The sequence below is a fragment of the Labeo rohita genome, chromosome 9 (assembly GCF_022985175.1).
Source record: "Labeo rohita strain BAU-BD-2019 chromosome 9, IGBB_LRoh.1.0, whole genome shotgun sequence".
Classification (NCBI taxonomy): Eukaryota; Metazoa; Chordata; class Actinopteri; order Cypriniformes; family Cyprinidae; genus Labeo; species Labeo rohita.
Genome location: NC_066877.1, coordinates 25,542,507 through 25,555,326, shown reverse-complemented (window position 1 = coordinate 25,555,326; position 12,820 = coordinate 25,542,507). Strand labels below are relative to the sequence as shown.

The window sequence follows — 12,820 nt, the reverse complement described above, 5'->3', positions numbered from 1 at the left end:
ATTAATGTTAATTATTTTATCAAAATAAGAGGGTTAATACAAAATGCAAGTTTTTTTTTTATTTAGTACTGCCCTGAATAATATATTTCAAATAAAAGATGTTTACATAATCCATAAGAGAAAATAATAGTTGAATTTACAGAAATGACCCCGTTCCAACAAATTCTTTGGTTTTTCAGCATTTTTGTGTGTTTGAACCCTTTCCAACAATGACTGTATGATTTTGAGATCCATCTTTTCACAATGAGGATGACTGAGGAACTCTTATGCAACTATTACAGAAGGTTCAACTATGCATTCCAGGAAGAGCCAGGGGTGAAAACTTTTTGAATTTGAAGATCAAGGTAAATTGAACTTATTTTGCCTTCTGGGAAACGTGCAAGTATCTTCTGTAGCTTTTGAAGAGCAGTACTAAATGAAAAAAAAACAACAACAATATTTAGGGAAAATAAGAAAACATTACACATCTTCACTCTGTTCAAAAGTTTACACCCCTGGCTCTTAATGCATCATTTTTCCTTCTGGAGTAACAGTGAGCATTTGAACCTTCTGTAATAGTTGCATGAATAGTTGATGGATCTCAAAATCATACAGTCATTGCTGGAAAGGGTTAAAAAAATAAAAATAAATAAATAATCAATCAAGCAGTTCAACAATAAGAAATATTTCTTAAACACCAAATCAGGATATTCAAATGAAGTAGCTGTTGCTGAAAATACAGCTTTAACAGGTATAAATTAAATGTTAAAATATATTTAAAAAACTGTTATTTTATATTCTAATAACATTTAACAATACTACTACATTTGTAATCATATAAATGCAGCATTTATTAGATTTTTAAAAACATTAGAACAAAATCTTACCAACCAGAAACACTAGTGTATGTATGAATTAACATTCAATTTGATTAATAAATACTGTACAACTATTGTTCATTATTAGTTCTGGCTACCTAATGCATTAAGTACTGTTAACAAATTCAAACACATTTTAAAGTATTTCCAAAATAATAATTAAAAAAAGAATGTCTCCTGTGGTGTGCTTTTTGTTCATGTAATGCATTTTTCAGTTTACCAGAGTATAAAATGAACACAGGAACCTTTTCAAGGTTTCAGCTGCACGATAAGCAATGTTCTCTTGACTTATGCAAGCTTCCATATAGAAAACACTCCCGCGCTGACATTTACAGTGGGGTCTTCTTTAAAAATGTTCAATTTTGATTTGAACAATTTTAAGTTTGAAAGTTCAAGCATCTATGTTTGTGCTTCTGTGAACATTCTAAGATGAGAGACGGGAAAAAAGACGGAGGCAGATTAAAAAAAAAAAAAAAGGACTGAGAAAGAAAAATGTGTGCTGAAGTGCACTGTTGGTCTCCCAGCAGTGCACATAGAGATATTGAGCTGAGCTGGCATATAATCCATACTTCAACATAGACTTCAACAGCAGGAAGCACATCCTATAACTGTACTACGAAATCAGCAGAAGGGCTTTTAAGCAAAATTGCCTCTTCCTCTAATGAGGGGGAGCTAAACGTCCTGTCAAAAAGGGACATCAATGATTTTGCAAAACATCCCACCTGTTAGATAACTCAACAACATAGTCAGATAAGGCAAAAAAAAATTATGCAACTACTGTACTTACATATTTCCCTTTGGTCTCAGTGGCTGCTTGCTGGAAAATAGGCTGCATCCTTTTACATACGCCACACCCTACATGTAGAAAAGATGTTACAGTATAAGATGCAGTCACATTACTGAAAAAGGTACACAACCTATTGCCAACAATGTAGCATTGTATGAATCACAGCTCACACAGTTGTCACTTTTAAAACCAAGCAATCTATAGGTAATTGTGATGAATCTATGTGACCAACTTTTGTATGTGGGAATGGATTTAACTGAGATTTTGCCTGCAAATACAGTTAAGGTCAAAAGTTTACATACACCTTGCAAAATCTGTAGAATGTTAATTCTTTTACCAAAATAAGAGGGATCATACAAAATGCATGTTGTTTTTTCTGTTCAGTATTGCTCGTAATAATATCATGTTCATAGTAAAAGTGCTGCATGATAAATTATACACCATTTAATACTTAAATTATTTTCTTATGATCACCAATACTGCATTTATTGTATCAAGCATACAGTAAAAACTGTAATATTGTGACATTTTATTACTATTTAAAAAAAATAACTGTTTTCAAATATAATATGTTTTAAGAAGTAATTTATTCTTGTAATGGCAAAGCTGAATTTTTAGCAGTCAATGTCACATGATCCTTCAGAAATCAATCTAAAGTGCTGGTTTGGTGCTCAAGAGACATTTCTCATGTTAAAACAGTGTTGCTGCTTTATTAAGGAAACTTTTGTGAAAACTGATTTCTTTTCAGGATTGTTTGATGAATATACAATTCAAAGAACTGAATGCATTTAAAATGTCTTCTGTTACATTATAAAAGTCTTCACTCTCACTTTTGATCAATTTATTGCATCTTTACTGAATAAAATTTCTTATTAACTTCACCAAACTTTTGAAAGGAAGTTAAGTTCACCCAAAAATGAAAATTACTCCATGATTTACTCACCCACATGACATGCTAGGTATATATGACTTTCTTCTTTCAGACTAATACAGTCAGAGTTATATTAAAAAAATGTCCTGGCTCTTTCAAGCTTTATAATGGCAGAAAATGGAGTTTATAATAAAGTTGGATGGATGAAGTGCATACATCAATTATAAAAAAGTACTCCACATGGCTTTGGAGGGTTAATAAAGGCCTTCTGAAGAGAATTGTGTCAGGAAAGAAAAAAAAAAAAAAAAAAATTTAAAACTTTACAAAATGTAATCTCTAGCTTCTGTTAACTGTCCTACATGTGTGTTTACGAGAGAATGGCACATAGATATGTATAGGTAGATTCCCTATTAGCGGCTGTGTCTATGGGCCGCTATACATAAGGCGTCAATATTTGAATAGTCAACGCCGGTTTGTAAACACTTGAGTTGAGCTTGAGTTGACTATGTGTCTGCAACCCTATATGCAAGTATGAATACCTATATCTATATCTGTTAGATTTCAGCAGATGCGTTTCCTAAAATAACACAATACAACAAGAAAAAGCCATTAGCTAACAAGCCATTTAAAAGGTACTTTAGTTTAAAAACCTTTAATATTCAGTTGATACATATTAAAAACTAAAACCAACAAATTCTTATCTGTGAAAGTTTATTCAGGTGGTTTTTACAACCCAATGCTCCACAATGTTGTTGAATCTTGAAACTCACTGATCTTTATTGTGAGTGACGACGTGGCATCTACTTATACATATCTATGTGTACGTTTATGGTTTGTAAAGTTTTAAATATGGATATTTTTCTTACAAAATGCATTAATTCACTTCAGGAAGCCTTTATTAAAGGAGAAGCCCACTTCCAGAGCTAAAATGTACAGATAATGTACTCACCCACTTGTCATCCAAAATCTTCATGCCTTTTTTTCTTCTGCTGTAAAGAAATTATGTTTTTTTGAGTTAAACATTTCAGCATTTTTCTCCATATATTGGAATGGTATGGTGCCCTGATTTTGAACTTCCCAAATGCTGTTTAAATGTGGCAAACGATGCAGTTCAAACGATCGCAAATGTGGTTGTAAAGGAAGAAGGGTCTGATCTAGTGAAACATTGGTTATTTTCATTAAGAAAAATACAATTTAAATACTTTTTAATCTCAAATGCTCGTCTTGTCTTGCTCTCCCTGAACTGTGTGTATTCTGCCTTAAGACAGTTAGGGTATGTTGAAAAACTCCAATTGTATTATCTCCCTCAGCTTCAAAAATCATTTCAAAATCATCCTACATCGCTGCAGAAGTACCGCCCCAGTCTTTGCAAAGTGAACATGCAAAGAAGATCAAACACCCTTAACAAAAAAGGTAAACCAGCGATATAGGGCGATTTTGAAGTTGAGGGAGAACATGAGATGGGAATTTTTCGACATACCCTAACTGTCATGAAGCAGAAAAAAAAAAAAAAGTTCAGGGAGAGTGAGACAAGACGAGCGTGACATTAAAAAGTAAATAAATTGTATTATTTTTATGAAAATAACTGATCGTTTCGCTAGATAAGACCCTTCTTCCTCGTTTACAACCACATTTGGGATCGCATTTAAACTGCATTTTGGAAGTTCAAAATCGGGGCACCATACCAGTCCATTATATAGAGAAAAATCCTGAAATGTTTCCCTCAAAAAACATCATTTCTTTATGGCTGAAGAAAGAAAGACATGAACATCCTGGATGACAAGGGGTGAGTACATTATCTGTCGATTTTTGTTCTGGAAGTGGACTTCTCCTTCAACCCCCCTGAGCCATGTGGAGTTCTTTTTATGAGGGATTTATGCACTTTTATTGGACTTCATCCATCTAACTTTATATTAAACCCCATTCACTGCCATTATAAAGCTTGGAAGAGCCAGAACATTTTTTAATATAACTCTGATTGTATTCGTCTGAAAGAAGAAAGTCATATACACCTAAGATGGCTTGAGGGTGAGTAATTTTCATTTTTGGGTGAACTATCCCTAAGTATTTTATCAAAAGAGAAAAGGTAATAGTGATAGTCTTATTAACGCTATGGCTACAGGTTAAGGTTAGCCTTAAGAAGAACTTTTAGTGAATACTATCTGGAGTCTTGACAGAAAAAAAAATGAGAGAGTTGTTACTGCCTAGAGGTTCCACCCATCTGTCGATCTAAACGTGATTTAGGCCGATTCCTCATCATCAAGACTTACTATAGCAGTAATGAGTTTTTGGGTTCCACTGAGCTCTACATTAGGAATTAAGACGAATGAGAAAAGTCTTTGGAAGTAAAACTCTTGTTTATGTCACACTGACAAATGCTGGACATCTTAATGGCATCTCAACTGCATTCACAACCTACATCGATTCAGACACACACAATCACACTTCACAGGATTTGTTTTGCTTGAACATGGCACTTCTTGCATGATTGCACACAGTTTGCATCATATGAAGTGTCTAGTGGTGGATGATTACTGACAGAGGTGACTCACATGGGGCGTAAAACATCATGAGGATGGGCCGCTCCTCTTTTTTCAGCAGCTTACGGAAGTCCTGCAAACCAAACAGCATAAATTAAGTTTGTCAAACATTCTGGGCTGAGTGGCTATAACCTTTTTAGGTCATTTAGTTTTAGGTCATCTCAGTAAAAGAAACAAACAAGGGCAAAGATTTTCTGGCCTCTTTCGTTAACATAGTATATTGCTTCATTACTTCATCACACACCAGCACAGTGCTAGTTAATTGACTCTATAAACCACAGTATTTCAAATCCATGAAATCAATGAGCTCTTTAAAGATGTTTCAAAACTTCATTATGAAAAAAATGTAGCTGTTGACCATCATCTGCAGTATGTGATTTCAGATTTGAAAAGAGGCTATTGCTGGACATGTTCAACTCAATTTACTTTAAATCTAGTAAGGATGAAGTACACAATTTACTTTAGCATCAGGTATGTAAAGTATTTCATTAACATTGTGCAGCCATTCATACTTTAAAGTTCCTGGTAAAAAAAAAAAAAAATGCTGTTTATCACTACTGTAATGAGATGTCATGAAAATGTTATAACATTAAAAAAACAACTCTTAATGTTTCTAAACAAAAACCTTTTTTTTTTTATTTTAGGATGAAATAATACAACACTGGGTCCTGGATCTGTCTTTAGGTTTAACTTTTCTCTATTTCACATACCCAAATGGTCCTAAATTTTAGGCTAGGGTATTTAAGATCACATTTGTTTCTGGACACCCGGTCCAGCTGCCAGATTTAGCCACTAGAGACAGAAGAATAGACAGGTTCTTCTGTTGCAGATTGTTCAGCTACAAGTCTTTTGTTCCGTGTGAAGTTCCCACACCTGATAAATACTGAGCAGAAAACGATCTTTGTTGCAGTGAGTTTCAGAGAGCGATACTTACCTTCTCAGAGTCGATGTGAACAACATCTTTAGCCTCAGGGTTCTCCTCCCACAGGGGGGCACCTGCAGGGTCTTTCAGGAATGCTACCATAGACTAAAACAGGTGAGAGAATAAACAGAAACTTTCAAAAGAGACCATTAGAGAATCATCTTTCACTGTCAAAAAATGGTCAACTCACTGTATGCATTTCATTTTAATAGTGAATCATTATGAGATTAGTGAATCTAATATGTGAACCTGGACGACAAACAACAGATGTATTTGTAGCAAAAATACACTGTATGTGTCAAAATTAATGATTTGTATTTTATGCCAAAAATCATTCTGACATTAAGTAAAGATCCATGAAGATATTTTGTAAATTTCCTACCATAAATATATCAAAACTTAATTTTTGATTAGTAATATTGCATTGCTAAGAACTTCATTTGGACAATTTTAAAGGCGATTTTCTCAGTGTTTTGATTATTTGCACCCTCAGATTCCAGATATTCAAATAGTTGCATATCAAACAAATATTGTCCTATCCTAACAAACCATACATCAATGGAAAGCTTATTATTCAGCTTTCAGTTGACGTAAAAATCTCAATAAAAAAAAAAAAAAAAATTACCCTTTTAACTGGTTTTGCAGTCCAGGGTCACATATTGGCACAATATGATGTACACTCCTATTCGAAAGTTTGGGGTCTGTTTTTTTTTTTTTTTTTTTTTTTTTTTTTTTTTTTTTTTTTTTTAAATAAGTCACTTATTCTCATACAGTACAGTAAATACCATATTTTTTTGTAACAAAGTATTAGTTTTTACTGTCACATTTAGTTGATTTAAACACTCTCAAATAAATTTTCAAAATTCCAAATTCTCCAAAATTCCAAATTCTTTCAATAACAACAAAATAATAATAATAATAACAATAATACAAAATAAATAAATAAATAAAAACTGAGCACAAACATTAAACAGTAGTGTAAATATGTACTTAAAGGATTAGTTTACTTCCAGAACAAAAAATTTTCAGATAATTTACCCCCTTGTCATCCAAGATGTTCATGTCTTTGTTTCTTCAATCGTAAAGAAATTATATCTTTTGAGAAAAAGATTTCAGGATTTCTCTCCATGTAATGGACTTCTATGGTGCCCCCAAATTTGAACTTCTTCAAAATTGTTTTGCTAAATAAGACCCTTCTTCCTCGGCTGAGATCGTTTAGAGCCCTTTGAAGCTGCATTTTGGAAGTTCAAATTTGGGGGCACCATAGAAGTCAATTACATGGAGAGAAATCCTGAAATGTTTTCCCTTAAAAAAAAACATTTCTTTACGACTGAAGAAAGAAAGACATGAACATCTTGGATGACAAGGGGGTGAGTACATTATCTGTAAATTGTTGTTCTGGAAGTGAACTAATTCTTTAACATACAATTAAAATAAAATTTTAAAAACGCAACAATGCAGTTATTTCTACATTTTAGTCAACTATGTATCCAAACTTCCTCTAAGTGTAATTTAACTTGAACAAAAAAATGCGAAGATTGACCACCAATGGAAAACCGTTCCTCTCTTGTGCAATTACTCTAATTTATCCCCTAATCTATGCATGCAAGACATTAGTAACCAAGCACTCCCTTGACACGAAATGCTCAAAGTACGGCTTTACCGCTGTACCAAGGAAAAATGAAGAGCAATATGTGGTACTTAACAGCAGGTGCGTTTAATAAGAGCTCTTCATTCTTTCCACACCAGTGGCGCCAACGAACATGTCCCATCACTGTCTCATCATCCAGCATAGCTCAGCTCATTCATTTTTAACATATTCACATTACAGCTCTCCTCATCCCAGAGTCATTCATCAACGCCTCGTCACATTCGGTCATAATTGAGCCGAAAGGCGTGTGGAGAATGAGATAGGTGAGAGAAACCAATGGGGAACGAGTTTGATTCGTCTACTTATGAACCAAGGGCTTCTGGCTCTGGTGCTCAAGGCTGAGTACTATGAAATAACAGCAATGGGAAAACTGTGGACATTGACCGAATAAATAGCAACAAAGAGTGAATCATCCACTAACAGATGACAGAGTACACATCTGAAAAGGCATTTAGTGAAAATGCAGATCGTCAATCCATATGTCTAACAAAGAAATATTGATAAAATGCATTCTGAAAGAGACAGCTCCAAAAATGCTGTGATTTGTGTCAAAGATGACTTCATCAAAATGCAATTTTCTGAGAAATTACCTTAAATGTGGCTGGTCTGTTATATTCTGTATGGAAGGTTCCATCCCTAAAAGCAACACAAAACTAAAAGATGAATTGCTGTGCTCATGCTTCTTGGTAGTAATAATAAATTGCAAGACCTCCAACTACCATTGTTACAGTACATGAATCTCAGAAAATGAAGACTATTCTTACTTGTAATGCAAGACCTCGACTCCATTGGTTTTCGAGCTGGGGTCTACCTTGACTTTTTTACAGAGTTTGCGTCCTTCTGAATCCCTGTGGAAGGGAACCAACAAAAAAAGCATGAATATTCAATCACTTCACGAATCGCATGCGGTAAACAATGCATATAAAAAAGTTATTTATGACAGAAATCAGACAAAGTTCCATATGCATGTGATAACTGATATCATTATGGCATGTATTAAAAACTACTAACAGTTACAATAATGACAGCTACAATGCATTAATTTCTTTCATATCAATTTCATTTTACTTCTTGTATGAATGGTGCACAACCCTGGTAAAAATGCAAGGAAAGCAAAGTACAAAGCAACCGTGTTTGGTACAGTGTCTGCGAGCACAATCAATTAACTTCATACTTTTTGTGCAAACTCAGAGGCGAAAGCGAACATTAAGTCATAGCGAATTATTCTCAACAAATATTATAATCACATTATTCTATTATAACACAAACCCTCAAAGGTCATTTGTCATGCAAATTGATGCAGCCAAAAAGTGAAGTGATACAATTAATGTCCTAAGACATTAAATAAATTGCTGTAGCAGCAATACGAGACCGCTCATGGGAAGCGACAGATGACCACAGCAATAAGCTAATGTAATGGCCGCTTCTAAATTTTGGCAAACCCTGTCATTCTTCTCCTTGAAGGACAAGACATTCAGCTGCTTCAGTGTATTATACATAAGCTCTGCTTGCTTTAATTCAGAGCCACAGGTCTCGAGATAAGAAGAGTTAAGTGTTTTTTCCCTTCCCGCTCCGCTTTAGCAATTCCTTGCAGGAGAATAGCATGCTTCAAAAAGTCCCTTGCATTAAATGGATTTTGTACCAAGTATGTGCTGCTGGTGATAGGCATTGTATAGATAAGGCATTTTCCACAATGCGCTACACTTTGTATCCCAAGACTCTTCTAAAGCATTAATTCCATGTGTTTTATTGTAAGAAATATTAGATATGATATTTTCATAATGTTATACAATATGTCTTTACCTCAGGAAGAAAAATGATTACGAGTCTTTTTACATGATAGGAAGTAAACAATTTCAGTCCATTTTCTTAATTTTCACTCAAACTGCAGTGCAGACCAAATTTATCATTCTCAGCATAAAAGTTATTGTAAGAAATTTATGAGAAATAAAAATAACTATAAATAAACATTTGGTCTCAAACTAAAGGGCTTAAAGGGATAGTTTAATTAAAAATGAAAATTCTGTCATTAATTACTCACCCTTATGTCGTTCCAAACCCGTAAGACCTTTTTTCATCTTCGGAACACAAATTAAAATATTTTTTATTATGTCCAAGAGCTTTCTGACCCTGTATAGACAGCAACGCAACCAGCACATTCAAGGCCCAGACAGTTTGTAAGAATATTGTTAAAATAGTCTATGGGTGACATCAGTGGTTGCTGGCACTTTATGAACCTATGAAAATACTTTTTGCGCACAAAGAAAACAAAAATAACAACTATTTATTAGAGCTGTCATTAACGATTATTTTGGTAATCGAGTAATTGGTCGATTATTCTGACGATTAATCAAGTAATCTCTTTTTTCTGGGCTAATACATATATAACAGCAATAAGGCAATAATATTTAGTTCAAATAAAGTATCAAAAGCAAGTAATTATATGGTTTTATAAAACAAAACCGTTAAAATGCATCATGTATTATAAACAATAACGCTAATGTACATTATGTATTATAACAAATGACTGCAGAGGGCGCCAATGGCTTAACAATTGTTTTTACAATTTACAACGTGAACTAATACTTGAATTATATGTCCACTTAAATACTAATATTTGCCCATTTTTTACAACCATTTGGCCATTTTTTTTATGTTGATATCAAAACGTGTAAACTCAGAGTAAGGGTCTGAGCTTTTATTTTGAAATCACAGTAACAGTATATTAAGATACTGATGTATTCTCCTGTGTTTGCATAGGTTTATAAATGGTTAGAAACTTAGATAGCCAGTTTACTAACAGCTTGCACCAGCGCAAACTGTCTTTTGGCGTTAAAATTGTATTGTCAGGTTTTACTATAGATACGCAGTGATGAATTAGCGCTGAAAAGGTTAGCGTTATTTTTGAGCCTGACCTTACTGAATATGCATTTGTAGTTTTCTTTTCATATGCAAAATTTTTTAAAAACTATTTATTAGAGCTATCATTAACGATTATTTTGGTAATCGAGTAATTGAATATTTGCCGTCAAACCGTCTTTTGGCGTTAAAATTGTATTGTCAGGTTTTACTATAGACGCGCAGTGATGAATTTTTATTTTTGCTCCTCACCTTATTGAGTTTTCTTTTCATATGCAAAATTTATGGGAGGAGAGTATTCACATGAATCACGCAATGCGTTTTACTGACGTTTGCACTCGTCAAATTACTAGTATTTGCGCCATTATATACTGTTATTTGTTTGAAATGGCAGCAATTATTGTTGCTAGGAGGAGGCACCGCAGTGAATAGAGAGCATGTGGTAGAAGGTAGAGGATTTTTTCCACATGTATTAATTTATTTGGAATGGCAGAAGAACACATTATCCGAACATATAGTTTGCCAAATTAAAGTTATCTTTAATTTGCTTCAGGAAATACAAGACGACTTGGAACCCTCAATTAGGAGTCACGCAGGAATCAAAATGTCCAGCAAACCTTCTTTTTGGCCTTCGGTTCTTTTCAACATATTCTGGCTTCTTTATTTCTTGCAACTACACTAATTTGCTCTGCGCTTGGTATATTGCGTTAGTTTATATGTAAATGAGATGGTGCGTCTGTGTTCTTTAATTTGCGCATTATTACTAAACCACCTGCAGAAATGTCCCCTTCCATTGACGTTGTTTTGGAATTGCGCTCATGCACTAATTTGCCCTGTTTAGTAAAACTGGCCCTTAGAAATCTGAAGAAATGGCATTTCCAAATGAATGTTTTAATAAAGTGAAACTCACAACAAAATGCAAGATGAAGTTTGAGACGCTCCACACATGTGAAATGCGCCACTTCCGATTTTTTGAATCGAGGAATTGTGACAGCCCTACTTTTTATGCATGGTACTCTCATGAATGCGTGTCGAAGACTGACATGGAAGAGAATAAACTGTTAAATAAAATCATAATTTTTGTTTTCTTTACGCACAAAAAGTATTCTTGTAGCTTCATAAAATTACAGTTGAACCACTGATGTCACATATACTATTTTAACAACATCTGTACTGTATTTCATAAGTTGCTGTCTATGCAGGGACAGAAAGCTCTTGGATTTTATCAAAAATATTTTCATTTGTGTTCCAAAGATGAACAAAGGTCTTACAGGTTTGGAACAACATGAGGGTGAGTAATTATTGACAGACTTTTCATTTCTGGGTAAACTAATCCTTTAAATTTGATGTTTATTTGATGTAGAAATTGGAAATCATACAAAATGAACAAAGCATACAGATCTGCTCATATAAAAGTTTAGTTTAACCTCCTGCTATTTTACAATAAAAATGTTTTGCAGGTTAAGCAACTACTTTCGCTGTCCAATTGTTGAAAAAACATAAAACCTTCATTTTTGAGGTTTTCCAGCCCTATTTTGTATCCTATTTATGGGAAAATGCCACAGAGGGATTCAAAAATCAGTGCTCTCTAAATTCAATGCACAAAAAAATGAATGCTCCAGTTCCAGACGAATTCATCTTTGTCATACAGCCAATGACAAAAAATAAAAACAGCAACAAAGCACTCGATCTTCACACTCGCACCTCAACAGAGCCCGAGAACAGAAAGGCCCCACAATTACCTGGTCCCACTGTCAGCGCACACACGCCCACACCCTCCCAAACACATCCAGATCTCTCCGTTGTAAAGACTCCCCTTCCCTTGAGCGATAATAAGCATGGAAATGTATTACATAAGGACAAATAGAAGCAGAGAGGACTCGGCAGCGATCTAAACCCCTATGCTAATGGAAATTCAAAGAGACGGAATTCAATTATGCTTCTGACAGCATCCGCCCCCAACCGGCTCCATTTCTTAAAGGTAGATGAGACGCCATCATTAGCGTTACGCATTTCCCACATAACGCCTTTGTAGAAGGACTGGGAGAGGTGCGGCGGAGATCAGAGCTCAGTCTGTCAGGTGGGAAACTCAATTAGACATGCTGCGTGTCGAACGAGCTGACTCAGGATCACAGATGGTAATGAGCACACATGCGTAGATATGCCCCTTCATACCTTTTCCAGCCCCACGACCCTGTTCGGCACGCCAAAAAAGTTGGTTTTCCTTTTCAAGCTCAGTAAGTTGTTCCAAAGCATTAGAGTCATTGGTCAAGTCTATAAGATTTGCTTGCAGGGGGTTTGAAAGTGAACATCCAAGGGTCAAAATTGCTGAA

The 12,820-nt window shown here is 34.6% G+C and overlaps 2 protein-coding genes across 2 annotated transcripts in view; one reads left to right on the top strand and one right to left on the bottom strand.

The window, feature by feature from the left end:
* The window catches only part of sema5ba (sema domain, seven thrombospondin repeats (type 1 and type 1-like), transmembrane domain (TM) and short cytoplasmic domain, (semaphorin) 5Ba), a 229,475-nt gene that overhangs the window by 17,542 nt on the left and 199,113 nt on the right, over positions 1-12,820 (top strand). The window lies entirely within an intron of this gene.
* pdia5 (protein disulfide isomerase family A, member 5) overlaps positions 1-12,820 on the bottom strand; it is a 66,580-nt gene that overhangs the window by 36,542 nt on the left and 17,218 nt on the right. Inside the window, exons 4-8 of the mRNA XM_051118515.1 lie at positions 8,393-8,476; positions 8,219-8,264; positions 5,990-6,082; positions 5,068-5,128; positions 1,645-1,712 (exon numbers count right to left, since the gene is read on the bottom strand). Coding sequence (XP_050974472.1) covers positions 1,645-1,712; positions 5,068-5,128; positions 5,990-6,082; positions 8,219-8,264; positions 8,393-8,476 — 352 coding nt within the window. The remainder of the gene's footprint in view (positions 1-1,644; positions 1,713-5,067; positions 5,129-5,989; positions 6,083-8,218; positions 8,265-8,392; positions 8,477-12,820) is intronic.